Below are 21,382 nucleotides of genomic sequence, written 5' to 3' on the forward strand. Positions count from 1 at the left end.
TGTTCTAGGATCTCCTGGTTTTGAGGGTCTGGATTGAAAAAATCTGAGATCCGAATTGGTCTGAAGCCTTTAAGATTCTATCCTTATTCTGTATGCTAGGCATTTTCATTATAATGTGCCTTGGTATAGATCTGTTGTAATTTTGTACACTTGGTGTCCTATAAGCCTCTTGTATTTGACTTTCCATTTTATTCTTCATGTTTGGGAAACTTTCTGATATTATTTCATTGAATAGATTGTGCATTCCTTTGGTTTGAATCTCTATGCCTTCTTCTATCTCAATAAATCTCAAGAGTTGTTCTTATGATCCTATCCCATAATTCTTGGATGTTCTGTTCATGGTTTCTTACCATCTTCACTGTGTGGTCAACTTTATTTTCAAGACTGCATATTTTGTCTTCATTATCTGACATTCTATCCTTCCAAGTGATCTCTAGTTTGTTGGTGATGCTTTCTATTGAGTTTTATATTTATTGTTTCCTTCATTTGAAGGATTTCTGATTGTTTTTTTTCCCCCAAGAATCTCTCTCTTTCTCAAAGTAATCTTTTGCTACCTGTATTTGCTCCCTTATGTCTTTGTTGGTGTGATCAATGGTTGCCTATATTTGTTCTCTTATCTCTTTGTTAGGGTGATCAATTTTTGGCCTGCATTTGTTCTCTTATGTCATGCTTTAATTTGCAGATCATTTTAATTACGTACATTCTGAACATTTCATCAACTGTGTTGTCAATGGATTCTAATATTGTAGTATCTTGGTTTGTTTGGGGTACTTTGTTCCCTTGTTTTTTCATGTTGTCTATGTGTCTTCCTTTCTTGCAGTGCAGATCTGAGGTATTGCAGATTCTACCTTTTAATCTTGTAGTGTCCTTACAAATTTCCTGTACCTCACCTTGGTGTTGGGCTTCCAGTCCCTGGCCAGTGTCCCAACATGGATGACACTATAACTAAAATGATGGTGGCAATAGCAGAGGTAACTCAAGATAGCAGTGGGAATCTCCCAAGATGGACGCAACCACTTTCAGAGATGGGGCTTTAGGCTGCCTGTTCAAAGATGCAGCTTCCTCCAGGCCCTGCCTGTTGTCCCAAGATGGAGGCTACTACATGGGAAGGGTTATGGTGGTGGCTGCAGTGTCCCAAGATGGAGGCTGGTTGGGGGAGCAATGCATTGGTAAATGGGGAGTTCTGGCATGGTCCTCCACTCTGCACAGGAGCAGTCCTGGGCCTGAATTCTCACACAGGTGAGCAGGGGCAGTCCTGAACCTGATCTGGGCCTGGGCTCTGGTGTGGGTTGCAGGTGGGGGTGCAGTCCTGAGCCTTACATAGGCCTAGGCTTCCAGGTGGATTGCTGGGGGATGGTTCTGGGCCTGACCTAGGCCTGGGATTCTGCATGGGTATGCTGGGTGGTTCTGGGCCTGGGCCAGGGCTCCTACGTGGGTTGACAGGGGCGATCCTAGGCCTGGGCTTGGGTGTGGGTCTGCCAGTCTGACTTGGGCCTGGATTCCTGTGTGGGTCTATTTATGATTTTTATTGGCATAATTTTATTATCTTAATGGTCTTATATTTGTGCCTAGTTAGACACCATATTCCTTATAATCTCCTATCAGTTATTACTAAGCAACTACTCTGCTACAATGTGCCAGTGCCAGTTACTGGGCTAAGTGCCACTGATGTAAAGATGATTAAGTCTCAGTATTTGTTAAAAAGGAATTAATAAGTCTAATGGGGGAAAGCAGGCTTAAAAAATAATTATAATGCCATGTATTAAATACAGTGATACAGATATGCCCAGTAATGTGCATATGCAGTAATGAAGTAATGCTATGCAATGGATAGAAGCATGAGTGCAAAACTGAAGAGAGATGGTGGTAGTATTGGTGACAATATTTCTTAAGCTGAATCTTAAAAGATTTGTAAGAAATAAGTCAAACTTAAAAGGAGATATTTGAAGAATAATCAACATGAGCAAAAACATAGAAATGATAAAACTAGAACGTGTCAGACAATAGCGAATTCTAGTATTGCTAGAATAATAAGTATAAGGTTCTTGGAAGAAGTGGGAAAGACTGGAGAAACTGGCCATCACCAGATCATGAAGGCCTAGGCTTTATATAATATGTAAATGGGAGTCAGAGAAGTGATGTGGTCAGATTTAATTTTCAAGTAGTTCCCTTCATCTTACAAGATGTTAGCTAAAGCTAACTACTTTAGCTCAGAGTTAAAGAAGTAATTGATTTTCAGTTCATTTATTTTGATGGCTGTTTGAAAAACAGATTTAGGAAGGCAAGATGAAAAGTCAAGAGAACAATGAAATTAGGACTAATCTAAGTCTGAGATAGTGAGGACCACCAAAGCAATGCTAGGAAGAAACAAAATAAAACACAGTAATGAGAAATACAGGGAGAGGGAGATGATAAGGATTATTCTGAGCTCCCTAGTTTGTGTACCTGGGTAGAGATGATATCATTATTAAATAAAATTTTAGGCAACTTTATGCCAATAAACTTGAAAAAAGATAAAAACTATATGAAAAACTGATGTGAGAAGAAAAAGAAAATTTAAATAGTTTTATAGTACTAAATATATGGAAATAGTAGTTTAAAATAATTAAGACATTTGCATTCATTGCATGAAGACAACATTGAGTCTCGATTATTTTAATAACGAATCCTAATAATATTCAAAGAACAAGTAATCCCAATATCTCACAATCCACCTCAGAGGACAGAGAAGGTACTCTTCATCAGTTTTTATTTCTCTATATTACTTAGTCAAAAATGTTTAGTTATTTAATGATTATCTCTAATGACTTCTCATATAAATGAGTCATAAATTAGAAATTATTAGGATAAATCTGGAGGGTAAATAAAAAGTATAAGACGTGAGTTTTGCCATTTAGAAATATGTGTTCTACTATAAAGAAAAATAATATATAACTGTAAGTAACAATGTTAGTTATTGACAGAAGGTCTTGTAAGACTAGAGGAAGCAGTCTGTTTAGATTTCCAGAGAAGGCAGAGATAACTGGAGTGCTTCATGATTATTCTTGAACCTCTGTCCATGGTGAAAAGAATGGTGATAAAAAGTGTGACTGTAGAATCAAAAATCAAATTTGGACCAGCAGCTTGGGAGGCTGAGGCAAGAGGATCTCAAGTTCACAGCCAGCCTCAGCAAAAGTAAGGTGCTAAGCAACTCAGTGAGACCCTGTCTTTAAATAAAATACAAAAGAGGGCTGGGGATGTAACTCAGTGGTCAGGTGCCCCTGAGTTCAATCCCCAGTATCAAAAAAAAACCAAAAAAACAAAAAAAACCCCACAACAAAAAAAGTTGGAGTTGGAGAAATGAAATGGGCATCATGGAAGAGAGAGCATTGCTTTGGTAGTGGAAAAAAAAAAGGATGGAAACACTTAAGAAAGAAAAGAATAGAGATATTAAGGGTAGATCTTGAACAATATTTATATTTAGATGGGCTCAACCAATGTTATGAAGCTAACTTAATTCTTTAAAAATTTTTTTTGTAGTTGTAGATGGATAGCATGTCTTTATTTTATTTATTTTTTTAATGTGGTGCTGAGGAACCCAGTACCTCACCTGTGCCAGGGAAGCACTTTGTCACTGAGTTACAGCCCCAGCCCAAGGCTAGCCTAATTCTTGATACTAAAACCTAACAATGGTAGAAAAAGAAAGAAAAATTTGAAGTTAATCTCACTCATGGATAACTTCCCAGAGTGTTTTTTTTTTTTTTGTATCTGCTGCAAACTGCTAATTAGTAAGTTGAAGACAATTTAGATGTAGTCATAGAACCATGTAATTTACTAGGATATTCTATTTAAAAATTATATTAGAAAATTCAAAAGAGAAAAATGAAATGGCAGTTTTCTTAGCTTGGTTACTTCCCCAAATTTCAAGTTTTCTTTGTGCCACAGCTTGTCATAAGAATGTATTAATATAAGATTCCTGAATCATAAGCAAAGAAACAACATTTTCCCCGCTTTTAGAAGATGAAAAGAAAAGTGGGGATGTTTTTGCTGACAAGAAGCCTGAAGGGGCTCCCAAACTTATCCAAGGACTGATATGTGGGTTTGCACAGATTCCAGTTTCACAAACAACTCCAGTTTCAGTTCTTTAGCCATTTAATCTTAATCTTTTCTTTCAGTTTTCACAAAACTCAGTACTATTCCAGTGAAGAATAAACTTTTTCTGAACCACTTTTGTTGACAGATGATGTTTGGGAATTTACAGTATTATGTGTACAGAACTTTTTCTATCCACTTCTTATCAAGTATACTAGCTTGATAAGTAAAGCAAGGAGATATAACTTGCATTTTGTTTACCTTTATTTCTCTCTTCAACATCAATAAAAAGACAGACAACATCTAACAATCTGTCTATAATATCAAAAGTAGATTTTTGAAAATCTTAAGTTTGTATATTTAAAAAGAAAAAAGCAAAGACACAAAAAGATTATTACAAAATATGATATGTCAAGCACTATGTAATGTTTTGAACAACTAATAATAATAAAAAAAGATTATTACAAAAATAAACTCACCAATGATGCCACTATCTCTGCTTTCAAGGGTGGAGGTTGGACTAGTAACAGCCCCATAGCTACAATCCTTAGCAGTAGCATTTGTACTGACTGGTGGGAGGGTAGAGCAGGGGCTACTGGCTGGTGGAGAGGCAGTGCTGCTTGTCAGTGTGGAACAGGGACTTATCCGCTGGGTGATTGCTGAGGTCTGAAAAATTAAAATCAAGAAGTAAAGATAAACTGACTAGTTAAGTACATTTTGGAAAAAATAATACCTTAATGAAAAAAGAATAAAGAATCTACACATGGCTTTTACATCCATCAGGCTTTGCCTTTGCTTTCCAGCAAAGAAACTACAGTTTCTATAATTAAGGTGAATCTTCATGAAATTAACATGAGCAGAGACTTGTGGCCCATTTTTCCTGCTTAGGAAATAACAGTGATAAGTAAATATTCAGTATCAGAATATAGAAATTTCTTATTATGTACAAGTTTTCCTTGCTATTTATAAACAATAAAACTTTCAGAAGGCTTAGAACTTTGTTAATAATTTTCTTTGTAAATTAAAAGAAATAATACCTCTGAAGGTGAGGAGAAATAAAAATAAAGTTTTTAATACGAATTTATGTCTCTTGATATATAGGCAGCCACATGAAACAGTAATTGAGCACAAGGAAAAATGCCTTATTCTAAAAGTTTATCTTATAAAATATGTCAAACAATGTTGATTTAATACAAAACTAACTATCTCTGTAGAAATGGACTGCAGAGATCAGTTTGTGTCCTTAATTAATGATTTTTAAACCTGAAATTACCTCCTTTTTGATGAAGGAATGGGCAATTAACAAAAATAATGATGATAATATATTCAGGTCTTCATAATTTAATAACAATTCACTTTTCTTCAGTTCCTTCTACCCAAATAAAGTACTAAAATTGTAAATGAAAATATATTTTTATCAAAAATAAATTTGATTCTTTTCAAAATGGTACGTTTCAGTGACGAAGTTACTTGAAGAAGCACTAATGCTAAAGTAAACATGCTTATATATTAATTTAAAAGAAGTCTTTCAAATTCTTCACATAGTCTGTATTCATATTATTTGCTAAAACTGAGGATTTATATTTAATAATTTAACTGAAGAACATGTTGCTTATTAGCTATAAGAATATTATAGGCTTTTCAATGATAATTTCCATATGCAATCCCTTGTATTTAATTATCCAGGTTTTGATTTTCATTTAAATACTACCACCAGGTCATAAAAGATACATTTGACTCAACTAAGCACAAATGACATTCTCATTATCCTACAACTACATAAATCCTTTGAATCATATCAATACATTAAGAGCTGAGTTTTCTTAATAACATAAGTGCTTAATATATGCACATTTCCTCTACTATATAATCTCTTTCCAGAGGACAGAGGAATTTCAATTTCTTTGTTATCTCCTCTATTCATATAAAAGGGGGTTGGTCTACTAGAGCAAGATTTTTAACTAGGCATGCAAAAAACAAATGTGGGATGCAAAAAACAAATGTATAAGCTCTAATAAAACTAACAGATACTGATCCCCATCCCAGTCTTATTGAATTAGAATCCTCCAATCAGAAATTCATTGGGCAATTTCTAACCTTTCCACACCCAGTTTAAGAAATACATGGGCTGGGCGTGATGGTGCATGCCTATAATTCCAGTGATTGGGGAAGCTGAGGCAGAAGGATACCAAGTTCGAGGCGAGTCTCAGCAACTTAGCAAGACCCTGTCTCAAAATAAAAAATAAAAAGGGCTGGGGACTTGGCTCAGTGGTAAAGCCCCCTGGGTTCAGTTCAAACAAACAAACAAAAAACAAAAATGTGTTGATAAAATTAACTGTGTTCTAATCTTTTACATTAGTTATATCTATAATCATTCCATATTGAAAAGGTTTTATTTTGGTATGAATCTATTACTTTTTTGGAATTTTTTAAAATAGAATGTCTTTATTTTATTTATTTTCTTTTTTTTTTTTTGGTGGTGCTGGGAATTGAACCCAGGGCCTTGTGCGTGTGAGGCAAGTACTCTACCAACTGAGCTATATCCCCAGCCTTCTATTACTTTTTATAAAGACATGCACTCTACCTATTTTTGTTCTTAGACAAGATTCTCACTCTGTTCTTTGTGAAAGGAAACTGTATTATACACATAACATTGCCAATTCATACATTAGATACTACGGAGGTTAAACCCAAACTATTTTTACTACAAGTTATTGTATCATAGACTATATATTTTAAAAGCTTTACCAGTAAAAGCAAACCTTAAAGGTCAAGCTGTTTGTAAAACAGAAGATATGTTCATGTCTTATGAATTAAAAAGAAGGTCTCATATTTATTTAAGGCTAGTTAATGAGATATAGAAAGACAACAATATCAGTTCTCCATGCTATAGGCTAAAGTGAACATCTAATTAAGTTACTTTCTACTTCTACAATCTTTCAGTGGTTTCTTATTGTCCTTAACATACTTCAGAGGGATCAAAAGAAAGCTCCCAGTTGGGATTTCTTAGAGTTTCTACAAAAACACAAGCTAAGAACCTAAGATGGAATTCCTAGGTCCATCCAGAGATTCCACCTTACCCAGCTCAGAATGATTATTTAAAAAACAAAACAAAACAAATCAAAAAACCTAAAACAAAAAATAACAAATGCTGATAAGGATACGGAGAATGAGGAAACCTTATACTCTGTTGGTGAGAATGTAAATTCATACATTAGATACTATGGAAAACAGTAGGGAGGTTCCTCGAACAACTAAAAATAGTTCTACTCATGTGATCCAGCTATTCGGACTCCTGGGTATAAACTTGAAGGAAATGAAATCAGCATATACAACAGATAACTGAATACCCATTTATTGCAATATCACAATAGCCAAGATGTGAAATCAGCCTAGGTGTCCATCATCAGATGAATGAATTTAAAAAAGGGGGCATATATACAATGGAGTTTTATTTAGCCATGAAGAATGAAATTATGCCATCTACAGGAAAATGAATAAAACAACAGGTTATCATGTTAATGAAATTAGCTTCATACAGAAAGTGAAGTATCACATGTGTGGAAATAAATAAGAGCTTGAAAATAGAAGAGGGATCATTAGGGAAGGATAAAGGACTGGAGGCAGGGAAAAGGGAAAGGAAGAGAGCAGAGAGTGGAGAGGGTGGATATGATCAAAGGATGTATATACATATATGGAAATGTCACAGTGAAACCCATTAATTTGTACAATAATAGGACTCAATAATTATAATAATAAAAAGAAACTGCTAAGAGAAGAAAATAAAGTGGTCAGTCAAATATCACTTTCAATACATTTTTTTGTTTGCAGAAACATGATATATGCTAATTGTGTGAGAGTCATCACTAGTGTTATTCTGTAGACATCATCAATACAGGATCTTTCTAAATATGGTAGTCTATTTTGTTAGTATGCTATTTTGCTCAGAAGAAAGCCACCAAGTAAACATGACCTCCTAGTTCTTAATAATCTTGCTAAGAATAGAAATTTCTGTGATCAATTTAGCCGCTCTCTTTTGTGGTTCCAAGTCAGTTTCAGGGTATATTATATTCTAAGAAATTATCATTTAGTTTTATTATTAACATTTACATTTACATAATGCTTAGAAATTTAAAAATACTTTTATATATTATTTCTTTTATTCCTTATCAACCTGGTATGATAGGTACAATGAATATTATTTCCTGCATTCAAGAAATGAGCAAATGAAAACCATCAAAAACATGAAAACAACGAAGTGTCCTCCTATAAATTATAGTTTTGCATATATTTATATGCTAATTATATTACATATATTTTATACCATTTCCAAATGGCATTTTATAGCTTACAAAATATTTTTGTGTTTATGATTTAACCTGATTCTCACAATTGTCCTGTCAGGTTTTTCTATTTCGTGTTATGCTGGAACAGTCTGGTGTTGCTGTAAATAACACAGGTGGTAAAAGCATAATGCCTGGTTATGAACATCCTTATATCACTTTATGGCAGAGTGTTTCCACTTTCTTATCTAAAAACTGAAATTTGAATGGATCCTACCACATTAGACTGTAAGGAAACTTAAACAAAATAGCACAAGTAAAGTAATTAATATGATTGGTACAGAGTAAGAATTTAATAAATTTCAGTTATTATTATCTATAAAAAATCTCAAGCCCAGAGAGGTTAAGAGACATGTCCAAATTTATAAGATGGTTGGTGATACTGTTAGTATTAGAACAATTTTCCACTCCGGTTTCAATGGCTTTTTTGTTATACCATATTGCCTTGATTACATTAAATCAATGGTACTATTTTCATTTATTTTAAGATTATTCCATTTAGTAAATCTACAAGTAAGGCACACTCAATAGACTTGTGGCATTATTCAGAATCACTGTGACATACTATGACATAAAGAATCTCAAAAGTAATTAGCATAAATTTTATTACCAGAAGATATATAGTTTTATAGAAAGAAGAGAGTCCTTGGCAAAGACCCAGGCTATCTGATATAAGACTTACATCATGTTACTTGGTCATTATTAGAATATGTCACATTTTAACATTAATATCAAGAAATGGAAAGTAAAATAGATGTTTTATTTATGCCAATACTTTAAAACCCTCAACATATATCATTCCAATTTTTACCCTAGAAAGCATCTCATACTAACAAGGTTACTATATAAATTGATTTTTTAAAAAAGATACCAGGGTGCTGGGGTTATAGGTCAGTGGTAGAGTGCTCAAGTACTTTCTTTGCTGTATTTAAAATGAAAACAATGGAAATATCCAAAAGAAAAAAATTATGAAATAATTTTTTAATTGCTGATGTTTTAAAACTAAGACGAATATTTAGACCACTAATTTTTAGGTTTTCTACTGCTGTAATATATGTATTCAAAACCAATATTTATTTTTGAGCAAATATTTTAAAATGTTCTAATTTTTTGGACTCAATGGCTATTTAGAAGGATATTAATTAACATCTAAGCATTTGGAGATTGTCCACGTTTTCTTTTAGCTATCATCTCATAAGTTATCATTCTATAATTAGTTCTACTGTGTTCTGAACTGAAATCTTTTTATATTTGTCAAGAATTGCTCTATGACTCAGTATACTATCCATTTGGTAAATAATCCATGTGTACTTGTATATTCTATAATTTCCAGGTTCAGTATTTAGAGGTTAATTCTGTTGGCCGGATTGCTTATTGGTTTATTTATTTATTCATTCATTCAATACATGAATCAAAATCTGAAAGTGTCTTTTTGGTGTTTTTAAACTTGAGAATGAAACTAAAGATGTCTCATAAACTGAAAAATTATAAAGTTTATGGAAAATTAAGTTACATTACAGGTCTCAAAGGACATTCAACAATTGAGATTATTCCTCTCAGAACAAACAAACACACATATACCATTTTTTTCTTGTGTAATAAATTGAGTTACACCATGTTTCACAGTTAATAGCAAGCAGCTTACCTGACTTTCATCCTGTACCTCCATGCTGTATTGGTCACCTGACTGAACTTCTGTGACTTTCTCTCCAAGAAGGAAACCTAGACGAGTCATGAGTGTGTTTGCTGCCTCATCTACAGATGGAGGGGGACCAAGTTCCTGTTCAGCATCACCTATAATGAAAAAGTATTGAAATTGTGAATCTTTCAAAATAACATGGTCTAGTTCTGCAACTATTTGTACATTTAGTTCAATCACTTTCTTTAGTTTCACATTCTAAATCCTAAATTATGAGGTTCCAACTTATAAACAGCTTTCCACTTTTAAAGATTTAATTTATCTATAATATACTTAGATTATCCTCAATTTATCTATTAGAAACACTTGGATTTGAAAAAATGTTTTTGTAACTTCCTTAATATAAAAAATTTCCATTTCTTTGACAGTTAGCATTTCAATATGGTTCAATTGTGTTCCCAGGCACAATCTACTTTGGTCAGATTCTTTTATCTCTTTTTTTACCATGAAATAACTTCAAGCTTTTAAGTTTTAAGAATTCTACAAAGTACATATTTTTATTAGCCATGTGGAAGTTACAAACATGATGTCCTATCACCTCCCAATGGTATATATTTCCCATAAACAAGGACATTCTTTTTATAACCTAAAATACTAGCACAGAAATCAGAAAAATAATATTTTACATTATTATGACTTCATCAGTAGACCCCATCTAAGTTTGATATTACTTACTTAGTAATGTCCTTTATTGTAGAAGGATCCAATTTGGGCTTATATTATTTATTTAGTTATCAATTCTCTTTAACCTCTTTTAATCTGGAGCAGTTCTTTATTCTTAACTTTCATAACCTTGACACTTTTGAGGATTATAGGCCAGTTATTTTTCACAATAATTCTCAATTAAAATTCACCTCCTGATTTTATTCCAATTATGCATTCTTGATAGAATTATCATAAATGTGCTGCTGTGCTAATTTTGATCACTTGGCTATGACTGCGTCTGCCAGATTTTTACATTCACAAAGGGAAAAATAATGTGAATGGGCTCGGGCAGGGGTGAGAGAAATTATGTAAATGGGTGTCCAATTCCTCAACATATTTTATGGTGAAATATACATAATAAAATTTGCCCTTTTAACATTTTTGTTACAATCTATTGACAGTAAGTACTTTCACAATATTGTACAAATATTGCCACTATCCATTTTAAAAATTACTCATCATACCCAAAAGAAACTCTACCTATTAAAAAATAACTTTCCATTTCCATCTTTAACCAGCTCCTAGTGATTGCCATTTTACTTTCTACCTCCACAAATTTGCATTTCCTAAGTAAGTGGAATCATACAATATTTGTCTTTGGTGTCTGACTTATCTTACTTAGCATAATGCTTTCAAAGTTCATCATTTTATAATGTACATCAGAATTTAATTCCTTTTAAGGTTAAATAATAATCCATTGTATGTAGTACATTCCACATTTAGTTCATCTATTCATTTTTTTGAACATCTAAAACTATTTCTAGCTTTTACGTATTGTGAATAATGATAACAAGAAAGCTTGTACAAAAGTATCTTCTGTCTGGGTGTGGTGGCGCATGCCTATCATCCCAATTACTCAGGAGGCTGAGGCAGAAAGATCTAAAGTTTGAGGCCATCCTGGGCAACTGTCTCAAACTAAAAAGCTGGGGATGTAGTAGCTCAATGGTAGAGTGCCCCTTGGTTCAAACTCCAGTATCAAAACAATAAAAAAATCTGTCAGAATTCCTCCTCAACAAACTTTTGCTCAGTATTTTTAGCATCCATTGGTGTTTCTTGGCTTGCCAAATAGTGATTCCTCTTCTCCTTATTATTATGTTTTGCAGTAATGGGGATTGAACCCTGGGGCACTCTCCCACTGAGCCATATTGCTAGCCTTCCCCCACTCCCCTAAATTGCTGAGGCTGGCCTTGAACTTGGGATTTTACCTTGGCCTCCCAAGCCAAGTGACTTCTGTTACAAGTGTCTGCCACTGTGCCAGCAAAATACATTATTATTATTATTATTACCACCACCTTGTTTATCTATCTATAGCAGAATGAACTCATGAGTTTCTATTTTATTCACTGGGTTATAATCTGTTACTATCAGTATTTATATAGTAAGCTCAATTTTTTTCTACATTTGGATAGGATAAGCCTCTTTAACTTGGCTTCTGTTACCATTTAATATATTCTTATCATTTTCTGATCATTTCTTTGTTTCTGGCATAAGATGCTTCAGGCTTACCTTCTACCTTCCCTGCCTCAGTCACGGAATCAGTCATTTTTTTAAGAATCTCTGGTGAAGGGGCACAGCTGCCCCATGCGCCTGCAAGGTAGGCTGAACCGTGACCACCGACAGAACAGGCCCAGCAGCCCGCCAGACACATCACCCTGGTTGGGGGAGGGGCAGAGCCGCCGCGCGCCTGCAAGGTAGGCAGACCTGCGACTCACCAGCAGATCAGGCCCAGCAACCCTAGGAGCGGCAGAGCCACGCCCCGCGCCTGCAAGGTAGATGCACCTGCCACCCACCGGCAGGTCAGGCCCAGCAACCCGCGGAGGGGCATAGCTGCTCCACTCGTGTGCAAGGTAGGCAGAACCGTGACCACTGACAGAACAGGCCCAGTGGCCCGCCAGACACATTGCCCTGGTTGGGGGAGGGGCAGAGCCGCCGCGAGCCTGCAAGGTAGGCAGACCTGTGACCCACCAGCAGATCAGGCCCAGCAACCCTCGGAGCAGCAGAGCCACCTCCCACACCTGCAAGGTAGGCGGACCTGCCACCGACTGGCAGGTCAGGCCCAGCAACCCTCGGAGGGGCACAGCTGCTCCACGCGCCTGCAACGTAGGCGGACCCGCGACCCACCAGCAGAACAGGCACAGCAATCCGCAGAGCCACCCCCCTCTCCCGCACCTGCAAGGTAGGTGGACCTGCGACCCACCGGCAGGTCAGGCCCAGCAACCTGCGAAGGGGCACAGCTGCCCCACGCGCCTGCAAGGTAGGCGAAACCGTGACCACCGACAGAACAGGCCCAGCGGCCTGCCAGACACATCGCCCCGGTTGGGGGAGGGGCAGAGCCGCCGCATGCCTGCAAGGTAGGCAGACCTGCGACTCACCAGCAGATCAGGCCCAGCAACCCTAGGAGCAGCAGAGCCACCCCCCGCGCCTGCAAAATAGGTGCACCTGCCACCCACCGGCAGGTCAGGCCCAGCAACCCGCGGAGGGGCACAGCTGCTCCACGCACCTGCAAGGTAGGCGGAACCGTGACCACCAACGGAACAGGCCCAGTGGCCCACCAGACACATCGCCCCGGTAGGGGGAGGGGCAGAGCCGCCATCAGCGCCTGCTAGGTAGACAGACCTGCAACCAACAGACAGAACAGGCCTAGTGGCCAGCGGAGGGGCAGAGCTGTTGCTCGCGCCTGCAAGGTAGGCGGACCTGCGACCCACCGGACAACAGGCCCAGCGGCCTGCAGAGGGTCTGAGCCGCTGCCCGCGCCTGCAAGGTAGGCGGACCTGCGACCACCAAAAGAACAGGCCCACCGAAAGTACAGGCCCAGCGGCCTGCCGGGGTGGTAGGCACATTGCCCCAATTGGAGGAGGGGCAGAACCACCGCCAAAGCCTGCGAGGGAGACTTTGCAACTATACAAGAGCAATAAAAATATATAGGGGGAAAAATCAATAACACAACAGTTTCACCAAGCAGAAAGAAAACGTGATCAGTATGAGAAGACAAGGAAAGAAAGAACCACAAGCAATGCAAGTCAACTCAACTTTAGAAGAGGTAATATCTGCAGTAGATGGAATGTCAGATAAAGAATTCAGGATATACATGCTTCAGATGATCTGGAGTCTCAAGGAAGACATTAGACAGCAAAATCAGACAATGAAAGACCACTTCAACCACTTCGACAATGAATTACATAAACAAATCCAAGAAGCAAAAGATCAATTATACAGGGAGATAGAGGTTATAAAAAACAAACAAACAGAAATCCTAGAAATGCAGGAAGCAATAAGCCAACTTAAAAACTCAATTGAGAATACTACCAGCAGAGTAGAACACTTAGAAGACAGAACATCAGACAATGAAGACAAAGTATTTCAACTGGAAAAGAACATAGACATCTCAGCAAAACTGTTAAGAAACCATGAGCAGAACATTCAAGAAATATGGGATAACATAAAGAGACCAAACTTAAGAGTCACTGGGATACAGGAAGGTATAGAGATCCAAACCAAAGGAATGAGCACTCCATTCAATGAAATAATACGAGAAAACTTCCCAGACTTGAAGAATGAGACAGAATCCCAAATCCTAGAAGCCTACAGGACGCCGATTGTGCAAAATCGTAAGAGATACACACCTAGACACATTATAATGAAGATGCCCAACATACAGAATAAGGAGAGAATTTTAAAAGCTACAAGAGAAAGGAAGCAGATTACATTTAGGGGTAAACCCAATCAGGATAACAGCTGATCTTTCAACACAGACTCTGAAAGCTAGAAGATCCTGGAATAACATATTTCAAACACTGAAAGAAAATGGGTTCCAACCAAGAATTGTGTATCCAGCGAAATTAAGCTTCAGGATGGAAAATGAAATTAAAACCTTCCATGATAAACAAAAGGTAAAAGAATTTGCAGCTAGAAAACCATCTCTTCAAAACATCCTCGGCAAAATATTACAGAAGAGGAAATGGAAAATATCAATGAAAACCAACAGCGGGAGGTAGTACAGTAAAGGGGAGGGGGAATAATCAAAGAGAAAAACAAACCATGTTTAGTAACATAAATAAACAAATATGGCTGGAAGAACAACCCATATCTCAATAAGAACCCTAAATGTTAATGGCTTAAACTCAACAATCAAGAGACACAGGCTAGTAGAATGGATCACAAAACAAGACCCAACAATATGCTGCCTTCAGGAGATGCATTTGATAGGAAAAGACACATAGACTGAAGGTGAAAGGTTGGGAAAAATCATATCACTCATATGGACATCGGAAACAAGCAGGAGTGTCCATACTCATATCAAATAAAATAGATTCAAGCCAAAGTTAATCAAAAGGGATAAAGAGGGACACTACATACTGCTCAAGGGAATCATACACCAATAAGACATAACAATCATAAATATATATGCCCCAAACAATGGTGCAGCTATGTTCATCAAACAAACTCTTCTCAAGTTCAAGAGTCTAAAAGACCACCATACAATAATCATGGGAGACTTCAACACACCTCTCTCACCACTGGACAGATCTTCCAAACAAAAGTTGAATAAGGAAACTATAGAAATCAAAAACATAATTAATAACCTTGACTTAATTGACATATATAGAATATACCACCCAACATCAAGCAGTTACACTTTTTTCTCAGCAGCACATGGATCCTTCTCAAAAATAGATCATATATTATGTCACAGGGCAACTCTTAGACAATATAAAGGAGTAGAGATAATACCATGCATCTATCTGATCATAATGGAATGAAACTGGAAATCAACGATAAAAGAAGGAAGGAAAAATCATGCATCACTTGGAGAATTAACAATAGGTTACTGAATGATCAATGGGTTATAGAAGACATCAAGGAGGAAATTAAAAAATTATTAGAGATAAATGAAAACACAGACACAATATATCGGAATCCATGGGACACATTGAAAGCAGTTCTAAGAGAAAAATTTATTGCTTGGAGTTCATTCCTTAAAAAAAGGAAAAACCAACAAATAAATGATCTCATACTTCATCTCAAAATCCTAGAAAAAGAAGAGCAAAACAACAGCAAAAGAAGTAGAAGGCAAGAAATAATCAAAATCAGAGCTGAAATTAATGAAATCGAAACAAAAGAAACAATTGAAAAAATTGACAAAACTAAAAGTTGGTTCTTTGAAAAAATAAATAAAATCGACAAACCCTTAGCCATGCTAACGAAGAGAAGAAGAGAGAGAACTCAAATTACTAGCATACGGGATGAAAAAGGCAATATCACAACAGACACTTCAGAAATACAGAAGATTATCAGAAATTATTTTGAATCCTTATACTCCAATAAAATAGAAGATAGTGAAGGCATCGATAAATTTCTTAAGTCATATGATCTGCCCAGATTGAGTCAGGAGGATACTGACAACCTAAACAGACCTATATCAATTGAGGAAATAGAAGAAACCATTAAAAGACTACCAACTAAGAAAAGCCCAGGATCGGATGGGTATACAGCAGAGTTTTACAAAACCTTTAAAGAGGAACTAATACCAATACTTTTCAAGCTATTTCAGGAAATAGAAAAAGAGGGAGAACTTCCAAATTCATTCTACGAGGCCAACATCACCCTGATTCCTAAACCAGACAAAGACACTTCAAAGAAAGAAAACTACAGACCAATATCTCTAATGAACCTAGATGCAAAAATCCTCAATAAAATTCTGGCGAACCGGATACAAAAACATACCAAAAAAATTGTGCACCATGATCAGGTAGGATTTATCCCTGGGATGCAAGGTTGGTTCAACATACGGAAATCAATAAATGTTATTCACCACATCAATAGGCTTAAAAATAAGAACTATATGATCATCTCGATAGATGCGGAAAAAGCATTCGACAAAGTACAGCATCCTTTTATGTTCAAAACTCTAGAAAAACCAGGGATAACAGGAACATACCTCAATATTGTAAAAGCAATCTATGCTAAGCCTCAGGCTAGCATCATTCTGAATGGAGAAAAACTGAAGGCATTCCCTCTAAAATCTGGAACAAGACAAGGATGCCCTCTCTCACCACTTCTGTTCAACATAGTTCTCAAAACACTGGCCAGAGCAATTAGACAGATGAAAGAAATTAAAGGCATAAAAATAGGAAAAGAAGAACTCAAATTATCACTATTTGCAGATGACATGATTCTATACCTAGCAGACCCAAAAGGGTCTACAAAGAAACTATTAGAGCTAATAAATGAATTCAGCAAAGTGGCAGGATATAAAATCAACACGCATAAATCAAAGGCATTCCTGTATATCAGTGACAAATCCTCTGAAATGGAAATGAGGACAACCACCCCATTCACAATATCCTCAAAAAAAATAAAATACTTGGGAATCAACCTAACAAAAGAGGTGAAAGACTTATACAATAAAAACTACAGAACCCTAAAGAGAGAAATAGAAGAAGATCTTAGAAGATGGAAAAATATACCCTGTTCATGGATAGGCAGAACTAACATCATCAAAATGGCGATATTACCAAAAAGTTCTCTATAGGTTTAATGCAACGCCAATCAAATTCCCAATGGCATTTCTTGCAGAAATAGAGAAAGTAATCATGAAATTCATATGGAAAAATAAAAGACCCAGAATAGCAAAAACATTGCTAAGCAGGAAGTGTGAATCAGGCGGTATAGCTATACCAGACTTCAAACTATACTACAGAGCAATAGTAACAAAAACAGCATGGTACTGGTACCAAAACAGGCGGGTGGACCAATGGTACAGAACAGAGGACACAGAAACCAATCCACAAAACTACAACTATCTTATATTTGATAAAGGGGCTAAAAGCATGCAATGGAGGAATGATAGCATCTTCAAGAAATGGTGCTGGGAAAACTGGAAATCCATATGCAACAAAATGAAACTGAATCCCTTTCTCTCACCATGCACAAAAGTTAACTCAAAGTGGATCAAGGAACTGGATATCAAATCAGAGACATGGTATCTGATAGAAGAAAAAGTTGGCTATGATCTACATACTGTGGGGTCGGGCTCCAAATTCCTCAATAGGACACCCATAGCACAAGAGTTAATAACTAGAATCAACACATGGGACTTACTCAAACTAAAAAGTTTTTTCTCAGCAAAAGAAACAATAAGAGAGGTAAATAGGGAGCCTACGTCCTGGGAACAAATCTTTACTCCTCACACTTCAGATAGAGCCCTAATATCCAGAATATACAAAGAACTAAAAAAATTAGACAATAAGATAACAAATAACCCAATCAACAAATGGGCCAAGGACCTGAACAGATATTTCTCAGAGGAGGACATACAATCAATCAACAAGTACATGAAAAAATGCTCACCATCTCTAGCAGTCAGAGAAATGCAAATCAAAACCACCCTAAGATACCATCTCACTCCAGTAAGATTGGCAGCCATTAGGAAGTCAAACAACAACAAGTGCTGGCGAGGATGTGGGGAAAAGGGTACACTTGTACATTGCTGGCGGGACTGAAAATTGGTGCGGCCAATTTGGAAAGCAGTATGGAGATTTCTTGGAAAGCTCAGAATGGAACCACCATTTGACCCATCTATTCCCCTACTCGGTGTATTCCCTAAAGACCTAATTAAAGCACACTATAGGGACATTGCTACATCCATGTTCATAGCAGCACAATTCACAATAGCAAGACTGTGGAACCAACCTAGATGCCCTTCAATAGACGAATGGATAAAAAAAATGTGGCATTTATACACAATGGAGTATTACTCTGCATTAAAAAATGACAAAATCATAGAATTTGCAGGGAAATGGATGGCATTAGAGCAGATTATGCTAAGTGAAGCTAGCCAATCCCTTAAAAACAAATGCCAAATGTCTTCTTTGATATAAGGAGAGTAATTAAGAACAGAGTAGGGACGAAGAGCATGAGAAGAAGATTAACATTAAACAGGGATGAGAGGTGAGAGGGAAAGGGAGAGAGAAGGGAAATTGCATGGAAATGAAAGGAGACCCTCAGGGGTATACAAAATTACATACATGAGGAAGTGAGGGGAAAGGGGGACAAATATAAGGAGGAGAAATGAATTACAGTAGAGGGGGTAGAGAGAGAAGAGGGGAGGGGAGGGGGGGAGGGGGGATAGTAGAGGATAGGAACGGCAGCAGAATACAATAGACACCAGAATGGCAATATGTAAATCAATGGATGTGCAACTGATGTGATTCTGCAATCTGTATACGGGGTAAAAATGGGAGTTCATATCCCACTTGAATCAAAGTGTGAAATATGATATATCAAGAACTATGTAATGTTTTGAACAACCAACAATAAAAATTAATTTGAAAAAAAAAATCTCTGGTTCTCCTTAGGGAGAAAGGTATTCAGAATATTAAGAGCTGTGTACTAGGTATGCTCATATTTATTGAGATATCATTTCCTCCAGTCCTCACTGGACTGTTAGGCAGTATTTGTATACCCTTATGTGTTCAAATGTATGTATACATACACATGTATTATATCCATTTTGATTTGTAAAAACACACACACACACACACACACACCGCTAATTCCAATTCAATACCAGGGGGTTAATTCTAGAAGATTTTTTTTTCCACCCAAAGTTGTAATTTTCTTGTACAAAAGTGAGAAACTTAATCTGTTCGCCCTATGTGTAACATATTTCACTGCTGCCCATTGCCAAACCGCACATGCCTCCAGAAATTCTCATCCTCGTTGGGATTCTACTCCAGGCCACAGAGGCCTCAGTCACCACTCCCCTTGCAATCCAGTTCATTTTGGTTTCTTTCTAAATTGAGATATAATTCACATCCCATAAACTTTGCCCCCTTAAAGTATATACTTCAGTGGCTTTCAGTTTATTCATAGGTTATGCAACTATTACCATGATATAATTGTAGAATACTTTAATCATGTAAAAAAATTTACTATTTATATTCATTTTTTGTCCCCAAATTGATCCCTCAAATTCCTGATCTCTCGCATTAATTTTAGCCCTTTGCTTATAGACTGCTACATTCTTTCCATCCAATTAGCTTTTTAGGTTCTCCTTCTAGATAGACTTTTTTTTTTAAAAGAGTCATCAACTGTTAAGAATCACTCTTTTTCAAAGTTTTTCACTGAGAGATGCAGAACAGAGTCAGTATGAAGTTTTTTCCCCTGGTACCACTCACTCTCTAAAGATAAATTTATTTACAAAAAATGATTTACAAAAATCACATAACAATGAGCCAGGGAACTAAAAATGATCTATTATAAATTTGATGTGGGAAAATTTACATAAAATGAGAATGGGTTTACATTAACTTAATTGATCATCAACATTTTCTCAGGTTTTAAGTTCAGATGCATTTAATCCCATCTTGCAACAATTCACTGTAGCACAGATCCTACAGGACATTATAAAAATCCTTTTGCACAGCAAGTATTAGCTATATGTTAGCCTGGTATCAGTGATACCAAAACACAACAGATTATTATTTAGGAAATTCAGTATTGCATATTTAAACCACTCCAAATGCCAAGAAAGCAAGATTTTATTGTCATTATTCAGTTTAACCTTTATCTTAACTTTTCTACTAAAGTCATACACTGAGGGTCAGAGGGAGGGTACATGTGTATTTTTGTATACTAGCACTGAACTCAAATGTTGCATTTATGGAAAATCTATATAGAACTCACTGAATTTACGTCAGAGGCTCTATTTTCTCTCTTCTACTTCCCCTCCAAGAGGCAACATAGATAGATATCTCAGACACAAAGCAGATAACAGAATAGGCACTTATTTTTATGTTATAAATATTTAACTTCACATAGTATTTTCCCCCAAAATGATTCTCAATTTCTTATTAATTGAAAAAATGAAAAGAAAACTGCTTTCTTCAAATTCATGAATAGGCATTTCTTTCATCCTATCATTAAACTTGTCTTTCCTAATTTTTTTCAACATAAATTCCAGGCCTCTAGATAGTCTAGGGTTCCATTTCACTCCCCCTGAAAAAGTTATTCTGATAGTTACCAAATATTTAATATGTACAGGTTAACATTAGGTGTTGTCAGAACTCATACAACATGGGAGATAGTCATTAACATAGTAAAGTTTATAATCTACATGGAAGGTAAGATGGTTTATTATTATGTGATTTATTTACTTAGCAATACTTATATAATACTTTATACAATTCAGTAGTCTAAACACTAGGTAAATTAGTCATTGCCTGGGACTAAGGTCGGATAGGGAGTAACTATTAATAGGCATAGGATTAGGGGAGAAGGATGATAAAAATTATAGCAATAATCGCACAACTCTGAATATACTAATAATCACTGAAGTATATACTTTAAAGGTGAATTTTACGGTAAATAAATTACATCAATAAAGCTTTTATTAATATGAAACAACAGTATAGATAAAATTTATAAAACCATGACCAAACTTCCCCCAAGGTAACATCTTAATTATAGAGAGTTACTGAAACTGACAATAGCAGAATACTGTAATTAATTAGACTATAAATCTTATTCAGATTTTGCCAGGTTTTGTATAAGTTTATTTGTT

At 36.2% G+C, this 21,382-nt stretch overlaps 1 protein-coding gene and 1 non-coding gene across 3 annotated transcripts in view; both read right to left on the reverse strand.

Moving 5' to 3' along the window:
• Window positions 1-21,382, reverse strand: part of Tanc2 (tetratricopeptide repeat, ankyrin repeat and coiled-coil containing 2) — a 454,690-nt gene that overhangs the window by 206,219 nt on the left and 227,089 nt on the right. For both annotated transcript variants that reach the window (XM_076870152.2, XM_077110543.1), the window contains exons 6-7: window positions 10,060-10,208; window positions 4,551-4,737 (exon numbers count right to left, since the gene is read on the reverse strand). In XM_076870152.2, the coding sequence (XP_076726267.1) occupies window positions 4,551-4,737; window positions 10,060-10,208 (336 nt within the window). The remainder of the gene's footprint in view (window positions 1-4,550; window positions 4,738-10,059; window positions 10,209-21,382) is intronic.
• On the reverse strand, window positions 6,546-6,618 carry Trnav-cac (transfer RNA valine (anticodon CAC)). Its single transcript has one exon. It is a non-coding gene; the product is annotated as a tRNA-Val (tRNA).

The sequence above is a fragment of the Callospermophilus lateralis genome, chromosome 11 (genome assembly GCF_048772815.1).
Source record: "Callospermophilus lateralis isolate mCalLat2 chromosome 11, mCalLat2.hap1, whole genome shotgun sequence".
Taxonomy (NCBI): Eukaryota; Metazoa; Chordata; class Mammalia; order Rodentia; family Sciuridae; genus Callospermophilus; species Callospermophilus lateralis.